Consider the following 19107-nt stretch of genomic DNA (forward strand, 5'->3'; position numbering starts at 1 on the left):
AGAGAGAGAGAGAGAGAGAGAGAGAGAGAGAGATGCAGGCAGATAATATAGATTGGGCCAGGTCAGTTCATTTACCCGTCAATCACACACACACACACACACACACACACACACACACACACGCAAAGAGATATACAGTAAAACGTGAGGTGTGTTGTGACTTACAGCTTTATTACAATTTATATTTACAAGTCATGAGAGATCAGTGAGTATAGTTTGATATGACTTGGTCGCCGTCACCGCCACCACCATCACCACCACTTACATCACCACCTTTATTGCATGCAGTCGCCACTTCTCAACCCTTTAAGTGGGGGGCAACGAGAGGGACCAGCCCCCTTATGTAGCGGTGTGTGTGTGTGTGTGTGTGTGTGTGTGTGTGTGTGTGTGTGTGTGTGTGTGTGTTTTGTCTTGCTATTCTTAACCTAACACATCCTTGCCGCGTCTCCCTTAATTAGTAAACCACATTAAAACGAGCCAATAATAAAAGTTTGAAGTCCTGCCTCAAAACAAAACGAGAAACATCTAAAACATCAACCCCCTAAGTGACACACACACACACACACACACACACACACACACACACACACACACACACACACACACACACACACAGTTCGAGGCGACTTTACAAGGAGGAAGAAGAAGCACAAATGTCCCTCTGAATATTTTAACAAGACGTGACCTTCCGCTCTCGGCCGCCCATCACTGAGAATCATTATGTGTTGTTCTGGTTATGCCACCCCTTCAATAGTCTCTCCAGGAAGTTTGTTGCATCACAGAACAAGTTGCAAAGGTCCAGAGAGGGCGTTGTCCTAAGGTTCCCTCAGAGTATTAATGGATTCGTTAGATATTTTCAGATTACCGTCATCGTCATTGTACTCGGCAGGAAGTTCGTTGCATCAATGGACAAGTTGCAAAGGTCCAGAGAGGGCGTTGTGTTAAAAGTTCCCTCAGAGTATAAAAGGATTCGTTAGATATTCTCAGATTACCGTCATCGTCATTGTACTCGGCAGGAAGTTCGTTGCAAAGGTCCAGAGAGGGCGTTGTGTTAAGTCCTCGTCTTGAGGTTCCCTCAGAGTATTAAAGGATTCGTTAGATATTTTCGGATCAATGTTACCAGATTGTCGTACTCAGCCTCTTATTTTTATCGATTTCTGACCCCAAAACTGTCTCCTGGGCCCCAATAACGAGATTTATTCATAGTTATCGTTAAAATAGTTAATTCCTGATGTTTCTTGGCAATAATTAGGCGTCAGAAACCGATAAATACTATGCTCTGGGTACGATAATCTGGCAACGGTGTTTCAGATTACCGTCATCGTCATTGTACTCGGCAGGGAGTTTGTTGCATCACAGGACAAGTTGCAAAGATACTGAGAGTGTTGTATTAAGGCTTCATGTTAAGTTTTCCTCACAGTCTTGAAGGGTGCAATAGATATTCTCTGATTACCGCCATCATCACTAGTCTCGGCAGGGAGTTTGTTGCATCACAGGACAAGTTACAAAAGGTCTCGGCAGAGGTGTTGTAAGGTCTGTGTTTTGCGGTTTTCTCGTGGTCGTTAAGAGTTCACACATTCGATGACTAGATCTAATTACATAAAAAACATTCATCGCTCTAAACCTAAGTGTGTGTGGGTGGGTGTGGGTGTGTGTGTGTGTGTGCAAGACTCATTTTGCTTCGTTAGTGTTTCTCATTTTAATACCTTCCTCTCCCTTCCTGCATCCTCCCTTGTCTTTTTCCTTCTCTTTCCCTTATCCTCCTCCTCTTTTCCGCCTCTTCTGTCTACCCCATTCCTCCCTTCCTTCCTCCTCCTCTCATGTTCCCTGAATAGATTTGTGCGTGCTAAGTTTTCTTTTTTTCCTTGATTTCTTTCCAAATAACTTGCGGCGAAGAGGAGAGAGGAGGAGGGAGGGAGGAAGAGGGACACGGATAGAGGGTTGGTGGGGGGTGAACTTATTGTATTATTGCGAGGACTCGTTATATACATGTCTATACATCGTCATACATTATTGTTATTACTATTATTATTAGTGTTGATGTTATGGTTGGTTTCAAGGTTGCAGTCGCGCTCTTTGATTTGAATAAATATATGAGAAGTGCGTGTGTGTGTGTGTGTGTGTGTGTGTGTATGTGTGTGTGTCCATGGCGAGGCTATGTACTACTTTCCTTAATATAACAACTGGTCCCGTAACCTTGCATACAAAAAACCAACACAAAATATAAAAAAAGTTTCAGATCCGACGAAAAAGTGATTGGACAGCGAACAGTCACGAAGGACATGAATTGACGGATAGATAGATAGACATATATAGGTAGACGGATTTACGAGTATGTTATGGTACGGACAGATGGCTACAGAGATAAGTATTGCATCTAGAGAAGGAGACACAGTGAGACAAAGGGCCGCGTCTAAGTCCACATATTTGACAAGGCTTCCGTAGGCGTTTTGGGCATTTCCAGGGGTAGTTCAATGACCCTGGTGGTAGTCTGACCCTTTTTCTGTATCATGAACGTGAAAAAAAAACTCTTGAAAACCCTATTAATCACCTTTTTGTACTTTGGCAATAGTTGATGTGAGAGGCGAAGGGTCTGAGGATACGGGCCAAATGAGGAGCGTTGACGAGGCTCACTTGAGTTCGTGCAGTGAGGGAGTAAATGACGAGGGGGGAGGGGAGGGGGGAAAGATGTGCTGGTGTTTCAGGAAGGAGGAAAATGAGGAAGTGGACGAAATGGGAGACTGAAAGATTTATCATGAAGAGGGATGGGGTGGTGATGTTGATGCAGGGAGGAGAAGGGTTGGAGTGGCGAGGGGAATGGAACGCTGAGGAACTTATTACGAAGAGCGATGGAGTAATAGTTTTGCAGGGAGGATTAGGAAGGGGAGGAGGAGGAGGGACGGCGGGAACGGAGCTCTGAAAAACTTACAATGAAGAGGGATGGGGTGATGGAACAGTGAGAAGAGTGGGAGGAGGCGGTGGAATGGGGCGCTAAGAAAATAATCCTGAAAGGGGGATGGGGTGGGCGAAAGGGGAAGAGGGTTATCAAAAGCTGCCCATCTCTGTCGCTATATGTCCACTAGTACACATTTACCTGAGCAACGGTGGGTGGAAACGGTACAAAAATAGACACCTTTGTACAGAAGTCTTGGACGGGGCCGCTACTACCACCTTGCACCGTTTGTTATTGTGAATTCTCGCACGAAAGACTAAAGCTATTACAAAGTGCGGAGTGTATTGCAGGTGTGGGGGGGGCGTCGTTATTCCGTTATGTCCGTACTGAAGTAGAAGACGAAGGGCCAATAGCAGACGTTGAAGAAGAAAATGAGGGAGGGGGACACGACCCTGGCGATGAAGGAGATCCAGTAGTTGACGGTCCACGTGTTGTTGTCCTCGGGCACGCGCAGCATCAGACTGTCGTAGATGCTCACCGTCTCGATGGGCTTCACCTCCCGAGTGCGTGACGCCGCCCTCGACGCCACGCGGGAGAACAGCGGCGGCACGGAGACACCATCATGCGACGCGAAGACCTCAAGTAGCACGTGCAGCATGACGTGTAGGAGCGTGTGCATGGTGCAGAAGCAGAGCCAGGCGTCCACGGCCTTCACCTTCCCCGAGGCTGGGCTGGTGAGGGCAGTGAGCACCCACAGCATGAGGAAGGCCCCCACCACGCCGCAGCTCAGCACCAGCCGCGCCGGGGACGTGTGCGACACCCAGAGGGATCCGGTGCTGACCACGAGGAGGATGAAAGACGGAAGGTACACCGCCAGCACCGTGAAGGCGGAGCGGCGCGCCAGGCGGACTTGCAGTACCACGCCGCTGTGCTGGCGACCCCCGAGCTGCAGAGAAAGTTGGAAAGTTTCGTTTAGTCGGCGCAACATCTGTGGTCATATGCCGGAGAGAAAAACGCTGGACAAATGGAAGAGGACGAAGATAGGGAGGAGGAAAAGAGGAAGAGAAAAAGATCTTGTTCTGCCCCGGACTGTCCTTCCCTACCCTGGCCTGCCCCGATTCCCTCTACCCAACGGTCCTCTTCATTTGTCTCCTGGTCCGGAAATGTCACCGAGTCCTTGAGAAGTAACCCTCACACCCCCATTATTCACCCCCAGCACCTTCTGAAGACCTTTCCAATGGGTGCTGACAACCTTGGCACATCACCCCCCACCCCCCTCCTTCACCCCCTGCCCCCTTATCATACACTTCCAGCCCCCGACACACACACACACACACACACACACACACACACACACACTGCACACAATCTATAGTGACGTGACTAGGTGGGTTTGTGTTTATTTGTGTATGTGTATGTGTGTGTGTGTGTGTGTGTGTGTGTGTGTGTGTGTGTGTGTGTGTGTGCGCTCCTAGCAACCCCCGTCGCGAAAGTCAATATCACCGGCTTCCCGCTGCTCGCCGCCGGCCAAGCAGTGTATTGAATGGATTAATGAGCGGCGCACCGGTGACCAAGACTTTGCATTAAACATCAGGAACACAAAAGAGCACTGCGTGAATGCCTCGACGCAACTTCGCCTGCGAGAATTTTGCGTTACTTCACCTGCTTTGCGAACTCAAGGAAGGAGATTTTCACCTTCAGGTTCGCACGACAACTTTCGCGTAAGCTCTCCTGGTTAGCGAAGTTATGGAGAGCTCACCCTAACGCTTGGAATGTACCGTAGTTTTTCTTTGTGTAACTTCACCTGCTTTGCGAACTCAAGGAATGAGATTTTCACCTTCAGGTTCGCAAGACAGCTTTCGCGTAAGCTCTCCTGGTTCGCGAAGTTATGGAGATTTCACCCTAACGCTTGGAATGTAGTTTCTCTTTGCGTAACTTCGCCTGCGACAAGAACTTAACCGCTCAGAACCAGGACTAGCCTTCACCTGTACCTATTAGTCATGCAATTAGATTGAGCTCAGTGACTACGCTGATTATTATTATTATTAGTATTAGTAGTAGTAGTAGTAGTAGTAGTAGTAGAAGTAGTATCACTATTATACTTATTGATGTCATTACTTTATGCTTTGTCGAGAAAACGTTATGTAGCTTATGAAATATGGAGGAATACGCAAGTTTTATTCTACCTGCCGAACTATTTTTCTGTCATATTCGTTGTATCGTATTGCATTATGTTTTAGTACGTATACCGAAGTTCGTGTGTTTGTTCGTTTGTTTAAGTTGGCACGACATAGACATCTGAAGTAGCTGTACAAGGAAGATTTTTTTTTTTTTTTTTTTTTTTTTTTTTTTTTTTATACATTCACAGTCATCCTTTGCAGTGCCAGTTTGTAATGCGCAGTCACCTTTAGCCGAGCCAGTTTGTAATCGACACACACTTTTTATTTATTTTTTTAAGTTGTCAGGTCGGAAGACTACGCTAAATGTTAAGGGGTGCAGTCCGTGACTCATCGACTGTCATGACTCGCACACCTGCTGACTGACTCACCGTTTTTTGTACTCCGTTTTGCCTACTCATCCTTTTACTATATGTTTTATTTATATAATGTTTCTTTTATTATCTTTTTTTTTACTATTATCTCTTGCTTACTCACTCGTTCTTACTCACTCATCTTCCTTTTTTTGTAATCACTCGTTTACTCGCTTCTTTCTTCCTCATTTTCATATACTCATCTTCACTCGCCCTCTTCCTCCTTTTCATATACTCATCTTCACTCGCTTCACTCGCCCTCTTCCTCTTACTCTTCCTCTTACTCGCTCTTACCCTCTTCACTCTTACTCGCTTCACTCGCCTTCTTCCTCATTTTCATATACTCATCTTCACTCGCCCTCTTTCTTATTTACTCTAATTTTTTTTCTAGTTATATTCATACACTCACTCCCTCGCTCGCTTCCCCATTCCATCCCTTCCTCCAATGCTTCCCTTTTTACCTCCCTCTCTTCTTTCTTCCCTCACTTCCGTACCTTCTCTCCAACACATCCACCCCTCCCTCCCTCCTTCACCCACCCTCACCCATCCTCTCCCTCCCTCGCTCCCACCCCTTCCTCTCTCCAACACTCCCACCCTTTATCCCTCCCAAACCCACTCCCTCACTCCTTCCCTCCTTTACTCACCTGCGCGTCTTGGAGTTTCAATTTAAACTCCTCAATCTCGAAGTCTGTCAGTCCTTTGAGCCCCGTGAACTTGGCGCTGTTGGTTCCGGTGACGAGCTTGGCGTGGCGGCTCTCGTGGGGCAGCAGCACAAGAGGGAGCTCGCAAAGGTGGACGTCAAAAGGGTAGAAGCTCAGGTCGAATTGGCAGTTGAGCGGCTGGCGGAAGTACTGCGTGAGGGAGATGGACGTATTGGCCCCTGGGAACAGCGTGTCTGAGGAAGGAAGGAAAGAAGAATGGAGTGGTGCTATGGGTTAGAAGGAAGAGGAGAATTAACAGCAAGTCGGATTATCAGTTTGGTGACTCGTGAAAGTACTGCTTGCGGGAGATGGACGCGTGTTGGCCCCTGGGAACTTTGTGTCTAGAGAAGGAAGGAAGGAAGAATGAAATGATGTTACGGGTTAGAAGTTGAGAGGCTGCCGGAAGGACTGCGTGAGAGAAATGGGAGTGTTGACCCCTGGGATCGACGAGTCTGGGGAAGAAGGGAAAAATGAAGTGTTACTGTTCGTATGGAAGTTTAAGGAAGGTAGAACGTGTAGAAGCCGAGTAGAATCAGCAAATGAGAGCAAGGAAGGAAGGATGAGGGATTAATGTAGAGTGGTTTTGTTCTAGTCTAATTCAGGGAGAAGTTTAAGGAAGGTAGAATGTGTAGAAGCCGAGTGGAATCAGCAAATGAGAGCAAGGAAGGAAGGATGAGGGATTAATGTAGAGTGGTTTTGTTCTAGTCTAATTCAGGGAGAAGTTTAAGGAAGGTAGAACGTGCAGAAGCCGAGTAGAATCAGCAAATGAGAGCAAGGAAGGAAGTATGAGGGATTAATATAGAGTGGTTTTGTTCTAGTCTAATTCAGGGAGAGGGATGGACGTCTTGCCTTTTTAGGGTGAAGGGGGATGCTGAGAAGTCCTTAAGGGGAGTTAGTAAAGCCTTGTTTGGTTTAGTTTCTCTTCCTAGGTTGGGTATCTGATTATGTGTTGAGTGATTTTAGTTAAGGTATGTTTTTTTTAGAAGGGGAGGGATGAACTGGTTGATATCTTTAGGATGGGGTGAGTTATTTTTTTTCCTTAGTGAATTCGTGGATTGGTGTGGTCTGATAACTGCATTTTCCGTAGAATGTAGATGTTTTTTTTTTAGGGGAGGGGAAGGGATGAACTGATTGATTTTTTTAGGGTGGGGGCGAGTTATTTTTCTCCTTATTGAATTCGTAGATTGGTGTGGTCTGATAACTGATTTCTGGGTTGCATTGTCCGAGGAATGTAGATTTTTTTTTCTAGGGGGGGGGGGCAAGGGATGAACTGGTTGATTTTTTTAGGGTGGGGTGAGAGTTAAGTTTTCTTTTTTATTGAATTCGTTGGTTGGTTTGGTCTGGTAACTCAATTCTGGGTTGCATTGTCCGTAGAATCAAACCGACTTATGTATATACCGTTATTTTTTTTTAATTCGTTGGTTGGTTTGGTCTGGTAACTCAATTCTGGGTTGCATTGTCCGTAGAATTAAACTGATTCTTATGTACCGCGGTTTATGACGGTCTATAGCCTTATTTACAGTAATTTCAAGTTATTCACACCCTCTCCCAAATATAATGAGAATATGACCAGACATATATAAGTTCGAAGGAGGAGCCGCAAATACAGACTAATATACAGCGGATTATAGTGATCTACAACCCAATTGACTGTGATTTAAAGGGATTCACAGCCTTTCATGAATATAGTGAGAACATGAAAAATCGACTGGGAGAACCTTGATCAGACTAAGCTAAATTCAAAGGCGAAATAGTAAAGACAGACCTATACACCGTGGTATCTAGTGGTCTACAGACTTATACTTGCAATGTTTCCAAGGGATTCATAAACATGGTGGGATCATAAAGCATGGATTGGGGACAGACAAGAAAAAGCTAAACCCGAAGGCGAAGTAGAAAAGGCAGTCCTATATATCGTAACAGAGGAGTCTGCAGCGTTTCTTGAGAGGGGGGTTAGGGGAGAGAGAGAAAGGAGAAAGAGTAGTAGAAGTAGTAGGAGGAGGAGGGGAGAAGGAGATAAGTAGAGAGAGTGAAGGGAGATCAAGGAAATGGTAGTTAGAGGTAGCGGAAGAAAGTGGAGGATGTGGAGTAGTGGAAGGAGGAGGAAGTGGGGAAGATGGAAGAGGAGGAGAAGATAAATGAGGTGGATGTAGTGAAAGGAGATAAAATGGAGGAGATATATGAGGTTTAGGAAGTGGAAGAATGTGGGATTTGGGAACACACACACACACACACACACACACACACACACACACACACACACACACACACACACACACACACACTTTCTCCTGTTGCGTCGCCGCGTACCTCCGCCACTCGCTGCGGGTCGCCACACGCCAGGAATTCGGGCTGACCTTTCGAGGGGGGGTGGAAGAGAGCTCACCGAGGTTTACTTATTCAGGGGCTGCTGCTGGGACGACCCGGGAAGGCCACGTGTACTGACGGACGATGTGTGTGTGTGTGTGTGTGTGTGTGTGTGTGTGTGTGTGTGTGTGTGTGTGTGTGTACCCATATGCCACTTTCTTCCCATATCCCACGTTCTTCCACTTCCTAAACCTCATCTATCTCCTCCACTTTATCTCCCTTCACTACATCCACCTCATTTATCTTCTCCACTTCCATCTTCCCCACTTCCTCCTCCTTTCACTACTCCACATTATCTTCTTTCACTACATCCACCTCATTTATCTTCTCCACTTCCATCTTCCCCACTTCCTCCTCCTTCCACTACTCCACATTATCTTCTTTCACTACATCCACCTCATTTATCTTCTCCTCCACTTCCATCTTCCCCACTTCCTCCTCCTTCCACTACTCCACATTATCTTCTTTCACTACATCCACCTCATTTATCTCCTCCTCTTCCATCTTCCCCACTTCCTCCTCCTTCCACTACTCCACATAATCCACTTTCTTCCACTACCTTTAAGTACTATTTCCTTCACCTCCCTTCATTCCCTTTACTTTATCTCCTCCTCCTCCTCCTCCTCCTCCTACTACTACTACTACTACTACTACTACTACTCCTCCTCCCTTCTCTCTACCTCCTCCTCCTCCTTCTCCTTCACTTCCTCCCCTTCACCTTCTTTCCTCACATCCTCATTTCACCCCCTCCCCTTCCTCCTTCACCCTCTCCTCTCCACCATCTTCACTTCTTTTTCCTCGCCTCCTCTTCCTCCTTTCCCTCTACCTCCTCTCTCACTTCCTCTCCCATCCACTTCCTTTACTTTCTCTCCCCCCCCCCCCCTCTCCTCTTCCTCTTCTTCCGTCAGTGGCCATGGTTGGAGAGTCACGTGCAGGTTTTGTAAGACCCCACGAGTAATAATTTATACCTCGACCTTTGTATCTCCAGCAGGGGGGGAGGGAGAAAGGAGACGAAGGAAGGGGAAGGGAAGGAAGGGAAGGGAAGGGGAGGGAATCGAAGGGAGAGGAAGGGAAGGGAGGAGAGATGCGAGTGAGATGAATTTGAGTGAAAAGAATGAAAGGAGAGAAAAAAGAAGAGTGGAGGGGAAGAGAAGGAAGGAACGCGGAATAGGAAGTGTGTAAGGAGGGAACAAGAGGATAGAAGAATGAAGAGAAGAGGGGAAGAAGGAAAGAAGATGTAATGGAAGGGAAGGAATGGTAAAAAGGGTGTGGATGAAAGGAAGAAAAAAAGAAGAGAATAAATGAAAGTGGAAGGAGATATAGGGAAGGAGAGAGAGAGAGAGAGAGAGAGAGAGAGAGAGAGAGAGAGAGAGAGAGAGAGAGAGAGTAAAAAGTCGAAGTAAAGGAAAGATAAATAGCAGCTCCCATTCTGTTCCTTTTTCTTAAGCAAGTGTCTCAACTCCTTTGTGATTTGGTTCCTTTGTGTCTTCCTTTGGTTCAATTGTATGTGACTGAAGGAAAGAAAGGAGGGAAGAAGGGAGAAAAAAAGGATGGAAGGAAGAAAAAGAGATTGCTTGCGAGATGAAGGACAGTTTGAGAGATGGAAGCGTGCATGGATAAAGGAAGGAAGGAAGAAAAAGAAAGAAGGAAAAAGAAAAAGAAAGAAGTGAAATAAGGAATGATGGAGGGAGGGAGGAAGGAAAAGAAAGAAGGAATGAAGATAGGAAAAGATTGATTGAAGGAAGGAAGAAGGAAAATAAAGAAGTAGTGTAGAAAGGAAACTATTGAAAGGAGAGAAGGAAGGGAGGTAGGTGAAGAAAAGTAATGAAGGAAGAAAATTACTGAAAGAAGGAAAGAAGGAAGGAAGGTAAAGAAAGAAAGAATGAGGATAGGAAAAGATTAATAGAAGAAGAGAGGGAAGGAAGGAAGGAAAGAAAATAAAAAAAGCAATGAAGGAAGGAATTTTTTAAAGAAGGAAAGAAGGAAGGAAGGTAAAGAAAGAAGGAACGAGGGTAAGAAAAGATTAATAGAAGAAGAGAGGGAAGGAAGGAAGGAAAGAAAATTAAAAAAAGTAATGAAGGAAGGAAATTACTGAAAGCAGGAAAAAAGAAGGAAGGAAGGAAAAGAAAGAAGGAATGAAGGTAGGAAAAGAATGATAGAAGTAGAGAAGGAAGGAAGGAAGGAAAGAAAATTAAAAAAAAGTAATGAAGGAAGGAAATTACTGAAAGCAGGAAAGAAGAAGGAAGGAAGGAAAAGAAAGAAGGAATGAAGGTAGGAAAAGAATGATAGAAGTAGAGAAGGAAGGAAGGAAGGAAGGAAAGAAAATAAAATAAAAGTAATGAAGGAAGGAAATTACTGAAAGCAGGAAAGAAGAAGGAAGGAAGGAAACGAAAGAAGGAATGAAGGTAGGAAAAGAATGATAGAAGTAGAGAAGGAAGGAAGGAAGGAAGAACTCAAAGAAAGCAAACTGACTGAATTCACGGAAAAAAAAAATCGAGAGAACAGAAAGAGACCGACACAGATACAAAGAAAGAGAGATGAAGTCATAGTATATTTATTGCATGATTGTGTGTGTGTTGAGGGATTCTCGGATAGGAGGAGGAGCCACGTCTTGAACTTTCTTCCTGGAATGTTATATATCTAATTCGTCCTTGCCCCTCTCCCGCCCTCCCCCCTTCCTCCCTCCTCAAGGCTGCCGCTGTTCACTGGGCCTTGGGATGCGAGCGGCTTCAAACATGTCTTAATTTCAACAGGGCTACTTAACACCTCTCACACCCGAGTTCACGTGTGTTTAAGTGAATATAAGTAGATCTGAAAGGCATTCTAACCCTGAGTGGAACGGGCTGGACAGTTATCTAGTGAATGTCAACAGGATAAGACACATTTGGGTTTTGGTTGTAAAAGAGCCAGGTAGGACACGTAGCAATCGTTTTAAGTTAATTAAATTCAGATTCAGCAAAGACATAGACAAAAATTGGCTTACTAATCGAGTGGTGGATGAGGGGAACAGACTTGGCACCCATGTAGTGAGTGCCAACACGATAGACACATTAAAAAGATTAGATAAATTCATGGATAGTGATGTTATGTCCACAGGAGCTGCCTTTTCTTTTTTTTACAGCAGAGGAGACAGTTCAAGGGCGTAAAAAAAACAATAATGAAAAAAAAGCTCGCTACTTACTGCTCCTACTTGCATAAACCTACTGGCCTCTTGAATGTTCTTATGTCCTGTTGTTCTTATGTTCTATTTCTTCTCTCTCCTCTTCCAGCAGAGATTCTAAGCACCTCTTATACCTGACCACGCGTGTTTTCATCAATATAAGTAAAGCTGGAAGGCAATCAGACTCTCTTCTTTCTCCTCTTCGACCGACTAACGAGAAGCTATATCGTACCACTTCCTTGAGACGAGACGCTTTTTCCAAATTCTTAAAACCCGGTAGCAGCGACGGGCCAAATTTGTGGCTTTACCGTGTAGCAGCGACGGGCCAAATTTGTGGCTTTACCGTGTAGCAGCGACGGGCCAAATTTGTGGCTTTACCGTGTAGCAGCGACGGGCCAAATTTGTGGCTTTACCGTGTAGCAGCGACGGGCCAAATTTGTGGCTTTACCGTGTAGCAGCGACGGGCCAAAATTGTACCATGATATAAATCCCCCCAAAATAGATGATACATAATCTGATCACAAATGCTTTGATATATATTATGAAACGGTTTGTGTGAGTGATGATTTTTTCTCATTTTTCTCGCTTAGAGGGACCATTTCAATTCTTCTTTTGCCCTATGTCTGTCTGGAAGTTATTTTCGGACTTTTTTTTTATTCCTCTCACTATTTTCTTTCTCCTGAGCCGTCTCCTTCTCTGTATACAAAATTAATAGTCTATTTATTCATCTGTTTCTTTCAGTATTTGTGTATTCAAGTATCGTTCTGAAGCCGCATTTATTTTCATGTAGTATATATGTTATTTGTGTATATGGTCTTTTGTTAATTGAGTATATTTTCAATCTATTTGTGTAATCATATACCTTTATCTATGTGTCTCTCTATATCTGTGTATCAAAATAGTCGTTCGAAACCGCATTTGTTTTTATGTTTGTGTTGTAGGAACGTGTCATGCCATTTATTTGGTTATTTATTTATTTATATGTCAGTCTTTTTCGATCCATGTTTGTTTATTCATGTATTTACTTATTTTTTCTCCAGCCCCGTCGCGCCGTTGGACCGCCAAATGCCCAAATTACAAGCTCTCCCTTCCTCGTCCATTCCCTTGACATGCGTTCCAGGAATATTAGTATGCCAGGCCCCGTTCCCTGAGAGCCTTCTGTGAACTGCTTATACGGCTCATTGATAACATCCAACATATTCATTTTCTCTGTTAGTGATAGTACGGCGGAAGTATGAATAGAATGAATTATTTAAAAGTGCAATATATGGAGTTCAACGAAGGCAGAAAACGGTTTATAAGCTTTCATTTGTCTTTTAGTTGATAATGTGCGTTTCTTAGTAAGGGAGAGCTTGGTATACGGCCGAAGGTGTCCGCGGTAATCCCTGAAGGCGCCAGGAGGAGATAGCATAAGGTAAGGACGGCTTGAGTTTGTCCATTAAAACGTTGATAATATAACTTCTAATTTCTCTCTCTCTCTCTCTCTCTCTCTCTCTCTCTCTCTCTCTCTCTCTCTCTCTCTCTCTCTCTCTCTCTCTCTCTCTCAACTATTGATAAGGTTCGTTGCAGTGCGTGATACACTAATGTTTGCTTGCCATACTTTATTAATGATGTTGATTTACCAGTGTGTGTGTGTGTGTGTGTGTGTGTGTGTGTCACGTGTCCAGGTGTGTGGCCCGATAAGGTGAGGCAAGATTCAGGCAAAGGGCAGGTAAGGGAAGGCGGTATCACGTGTCTGCCTTGCGTCACCTCGCTCCCGTCTTGGAAGGAGGAGGAGGAAACATGGAAACATGGACTAGCAGGCAGCAGAAAGCCTGTTGGCTCATTACTAGTCTGCTGGTGCCTGCGTTCGGTGATGATCCGTGTGATCGAATAAAGCAGTGGGCAGGGGAAGGATTAAAGCACTTGTGTCTACTCTATCTTCAGTTCAGTTCACTGCAGCAAAGTGATGAGATCAATGCGTTGGTTGAAGGAGTTGATGGTCTCTGCGCTAACCACTTCAAGGAAGACACTGTTGTGTGGCGAACAACTCTGTTCGAACCTGTTCGTCGCCGATGATCTGCCGATGTCGAATTGTTTTTGTTTTTTTTTTGTTTTGTTGTTCTCAGGTTGGTTTTGCGTGTGAAGAGAGAGTTTTGTGATCAACGTGTTGCTGAGCTTGTTCAGGTTAAGACTGTCTCCCTCCCGCGTCCGTCTCTTCTCTTTTTGAAGTGGTTGAGTGAGTCGCTCGAGAGTCGCTCTCTTCGGCTTTAAATCAGTGAGATGGTCATCTTCGTGGCGGCGCTGTACTCTCTCAAGTAATTCAATGTCTTTCCTGTAATTATTGAATCCAGGTGGGGGGGCCTTTACCAGCGAATGCCTTTAAGGTGGATATAGGATAACATAACTCTATTCAGTTCCTCGATATGAACCCAAGCATTGTATTGGCTTTCTTACAGGCGGACTTGCAGTGTTTTATTTGGAGGAGGAGGAGGAGGAGGAGAGAAAAGAATTAGAAAAGGAGGAGGGCGAGGAGGAGGAGGAGCATTCTGGAGAGGACGAGAAGAAAAGATAAGAAAAAACAATACAACAGGCCTTGGCCTTGGCTTCAGAAACATGCCTAATAAAACAGAGCTATAAAAAAATAGAAATAAAAATAATGTGAGGCGGAGTTGAACGTAAATAAAGCGGGTTTTTTGTTTAACCTTTGGCGCCGGTAGACTTTCTTGGTGGAGCTTGGTGGTCGGCCTCAGCCCTTGTGGCGCAGGCAAGTGTTTATAGTGGCGCCATCTCGCCTTTTATATGTTCATATTTTAACCCCTTGGCGCACTATTACGCTTAGGATTACTAGGGTATGAAACAAAATGTGCTTTGGAAGGTAACTCTGACGCCAGTGGCGTGATATTCAACAAGAATATTATTTTAGAGTAGTTATAATGAGGCCATCGGCTCCAACCTTTGACCCCTGCGCCAACCTTTGACCCCTGCGCCAACCTTTGACCCCTGCGCCAACCTTTGAACCCTGTGCCCACTTTTGACCCCTGCATCAGCTTTCCCAGTATTTGACTCCTGCGCCGCCAACTGTTGGTTCCTGCGGCACTTTCTGGTGTTTCTGCTCATACTTTTGTTTGCTGGGGTAACTTTTGGCTCCCGCGGCAACGTTTGGTTCTACCGCTAACGTTTGGCTCCATTACAACAACCTTTCTCTCTCTCTCTCTCTCTCTCTCTCTCTCTCTCTCTCTCTCTCTCTCTCTCTCTCTCTCTCTCTCTCTCTCTCTCTCTCTCTCTATCTCAAATCTCTGCAGGTGTCATTTTATTTGTTTTATTTAACACACACACACACACACACACACACACACACACACACACACACACACAAACAAACAAACCTCACCTTACCTTCCCTCTATCTTTTCTCCCCTGTATTACTTGTCTTGCTCCCCCTCCTTGTGTGTGTGTGTGTGTGTGTGTGTGTGTGTGTGTGTGTCTCAAGGGTTTGGGGCCACTAATTACAAGAAGGTACACAGCTGAGTCCACAGGTTAATGAGACGGTTGAGTGTGTTTGGAGGAGGAGGAGGAGGAGGAGGTGGAGGAGGAGGAGGAGGAAAAAGAAGAGTAGGGAAAGAATTCAAGTTACACACACACACACACACACACACACACACACACACACACACACACACACACACACACACCGGTACGTAATCTGTTTACTCATGTGACAACGTAAGGTAAATTGATTGACACCTGTGAAGGAATGGTGTGTGTGTGTGTGTGTGTGTGTGTGTGTGTGTGTGTGTGTGTGTGTGTGTGGACCAAGAATAAACCTGTTTTCTGAGGCTGTTTTTTTCTTTTTGGGTCAAATAAAAAACACGACCAAAACATCATTACTTTTCTTATTTTCCCTTTTCCTTACGCCTCCTTTCCTCTTCCTCCTCTTCCTCCTCATAAGCGGAACATTCCATGAATTGATTTTTTTTTTTCATGTTAATAGAAATCCATTACTCTCTCTCTCTCTCTCTCTCTCTCTCTCTCTCTCTCTCTCTCTCTCTCTCTCTCTCTCTCTCTCTCTCTCTCTATCTATCTATCTATCTATCTCTATCTCTAATTAACTTTAATCATCGAACAGACAATATTTGCCTCATTTTCATTAGTTTTTTTCTCATTTCCTTATTATCTTTTTATTAGTGGCAAGTAAATGGCGTTGTTGGTAATGGTAGGTGATGAAAATGGAGCTGTTTTATGGTGGTGGTGATTGTGGTGGTGATGGTGGTGTGATGATGGTCGATTTAAAATTGATCGTAGCACTCTCCGGTGGCAGTTGCAGTGAAGATGGTGGTGATGGCGGGGTGAATACACGTGTGTTATTGTGTTTGTTATAGCTGTGGTTTTGGTGGTGGTGGTTGTGGTTGTGGTTGCTCCTATTGTCGGTGTTCGTAAACGCTTCCTTCTCTCACATCAACCATTTCCAAAGTCCAAAAAGGAGGCTAAGCAGGTCCCTATGAGTGTTTCTTTACGTTCACGGTACTATAAAAACTTCCCCGCGACACGAACAGACCGGGGCCAACTACCAGGACCCACCAAAAAGCCTCCCGGTGCTGTGGGATGAAGGGAATGTAAATACAACTCATACTAACCGGTGTCATGCCCTTCCAGTGCAGAAAATTTGTTAAACTACCACCAGGGTTATAAAACTACATACGAAAATGCCCACACCCCTACGAAAGCCTTGTCAAATATATGTGCTTGGGCGCCGAAATGTTTAAAAAGATGGCCCTATGTCCCCTACCCACTCAAACCACATCCTGTCACTCCACTACTTCAGCTCTGCCCATGTCCATTCGTTCTCTCATTCATATGCCCTCTCGCCTCCTCTCTATGTCCCACGCCACGGTTGCCAGATTATCGTACTCAGAGCCGCGTATTTACGGGTTTCTGGCCCATAACTTGTCAAGAAACACCAATAATTAACCATTTAAACGATAACCATATATGAAGGTAGTTATTTGGGTGATGAAAGCAGTTTTTGGGTCGGAAATCGGCAAAGAGGCAGAGTACGACAATCTGGCATGGTTGGGTGGGACTTACAGCCTCTCATCTCTGTCTTGCTCTCTCGTACATCCCACCTGCTTCTTTCTCCTCTTACACCCTCAACCACTACCACCACCACGACTCTAGTCTAAAACCCCCCACCAACTAGTCGCGTGTCACATTCCCATTCATTCCCATGCTATGCTACTCCCTGTCATGGCACACATCTCATCAGCCCAGGGATGCCACGATATCGTACTCAACAAACTAGATTTCCCCATTTCTAAAGCATAATGACTGCACAAAACCCTCTATAATTAACACTTTTAGCAATAAATATAAATCGTTATCGTTAGTTTTGTGGGTGGGAAAATGTGAAGCTGAAAACGACAATCTAGCAACGTTGCATCAGCCTCCCATGCACTCCCAATTTCACCACGTCTGTCCAAAGCCTTCCAACATCTATGCTTCCCTCATTCCCGTCCATACATTTCCATACCATACAACCCCCAGTCATAGCACGCATCCCTGTCACCCTCCCATACTTTACCCCTCGCATACACTCCCAATTACACAACGTCTGTCCAAAGCCTTCCAACATCTATGCTTCCCTCATTCCCATCCATACATTTCCATACCATACAATCCTTGGCCGTGACTCGACCCATATCACCCCTTCTCAACATCTGCCAGTCAACATCAACCTCCACCACCACTCCCAGCCCATGTCCTCCACACACGCCCGCACACACACACTCCAAGAACATATTTATCTGTTCATTCAGTACCAGGTATCGTCAATATATTACTAGCCTGCCTGCTTGCTTGCCTGCTTGCCGTCAACACCACCCACCAAACACTACCACGACCGCCGCCTTCATCACCACCACCACCACCATTAAGTACCATAAGTTCTGCCTTCGTCATCAACACCTTTACCATAACCGTACCATGCGCGCTCCTACTACTACTACTACTACTACTACTACTACTACTATTACTACTACTACGACTACCACCAACATCACTATAACTACCACGGCATAACCATCTTGACCATTTCTAACACTTAAACTATCACTACCATAACAACCACCACCACTACCACCACTACCATCACCACCACCAAGACCAATGGACCGTATTGGCTATACAGGCAGCGCTACACGTAGCCACTCTGTGAACCCTCAAAGCATAGAGTTCAAGTTATAGACTAGAGTGCATCTGTGGCTGGCTTCGGGATACACCGCCTTTTTGCTGTCACCGCTCCAAGCCAACGCCTGCACACACTTCACTCCTACCCGATTTCCTGATACTAGGCTACTGTTTTACATGAAGAAAAACTGAGGTCAGCATCGTCTTCCAGTCTGTTCACACTGGGACGTGTCCTATACCAACATAATCAGAAGTGTGCCAAACCACGAACCGTGCTTGAAAAAAAAATATTGCAATGTAAAGAAAACGAGCAATAAGGATTAGAAGCCAAGTATGCTGGAGAAAGTTTGTGCACCATTTTACTTAACTCTCATTTTCGTATATTTTTGCTTACTTTACAGTTACAAATTTATTCCAGTGCAATGCCGAATTTCCTCAGGAAGACGATGCTGATCTCAGTTTTTCTTCATGTCAAATAGTAGTGTCAGGAAATCGGGTTGGGGTGAAGTGTGTGTAGCCGTTGGCTAGCGGTGGCGGCACCAAGGCGGTGTATCCCGAAGCCAGCCTCAGACGCACTCTAGTCTATAACTTGAACTCCTATGGAAAGTACTGCTTTGACAGTTCATCGAGCGGCCACGTGTGGCGCTGCCTGTATAGCCAATACGCTCCATTTGGGCAGTATTGAATAACAGCATAAAAAATTGGCCTTCGTGCATGAAAGAACGCCGCAAGGAAAGCCTGAAGAAAGCTTAGTTAAGAAGCCTTTGAGTTCGGCGGGTGGTAAAGCCCATAAACTAGCACACACGATGAAAAAAACATTTATAAATGAGTCTCGCATTCGAGTAAACCATTAAATTTTCAGGGAGAATCATGATAACTCTGCGGGATGTGATGAAAAAGAGAGGAGAAAATTATATGCACTTGAAAATTCATGAAAACTATATATGATATATGATTAAAAAAGAAAAAAAACGGCAAATGAAGTAATATGAACCAGGGATGAAAAAAAGGAATAAAAAAGGAATAAAGGATAAAAAAAAAGAAAAAAAAAGGAACAAAGGAAGTAAAGAAAACAAAGGATAATGTGAGGCAGTCGATGAATAAAAGAAAACGTAAGCAAAGTTATTGGAGGTAAACAAAAACAAACAAATGACCAAGGAAAATCACTAATTCTGCCAGATAAGAAAAATAAAGGGACAAAACAGCAAAGAAAGAAAACAAAGGATAATCTGAGGCAGGCGATGAATAAAAGAAAACGGAAGCCGAGTTACTGGAGGCAAACTTATATATT

The 19107-nt window shown here is 44.7% G+C and overlaps 1 protein-coding gene across 1 annotated transcript in view; it reads right to left on the reverse strand.

The window, feature by feature from the left end:
• Window positions 1-161: 161 nt before the first annotated feature.
• Window positions 162-19107, reverse strand: part of LOC126996511 (uncharacterized) — a 44857-nt gene continuing 25911 nt past the window's right edge. Inside the window, exons 5-6 of the mRNA XM_050857042.1 lie at window positions 6068-6318; window positions 162-3839 (exon numbers count right to left, since the gene is read on the reverse strand). Coding sequence (XP_050712999.1) covers window positions 3261-3839; window positions 6068-6318 — 830 coding nt within the window. The 3' untranslated portion in view covers window positions 162-3260. The remainder of the gene's footprint in view (window positions 3840-6067; window positions 6319-19107) is intronic.

The sequence above is a fragment of the Eriocheir sinensis genome, chromosome 10, assembly GCF_024679095.1.
Source record: "Eriocheir sinensis breed Jianghai 21 chromosome 10, ASM2467909v1, whole genome shotgun sequence".
NCBI lineage: Eukaryota > Metazoa > Arthropoda > Malacostraca > Decapoda > Varunidae > Eriocheir > Eriocheir sinensis.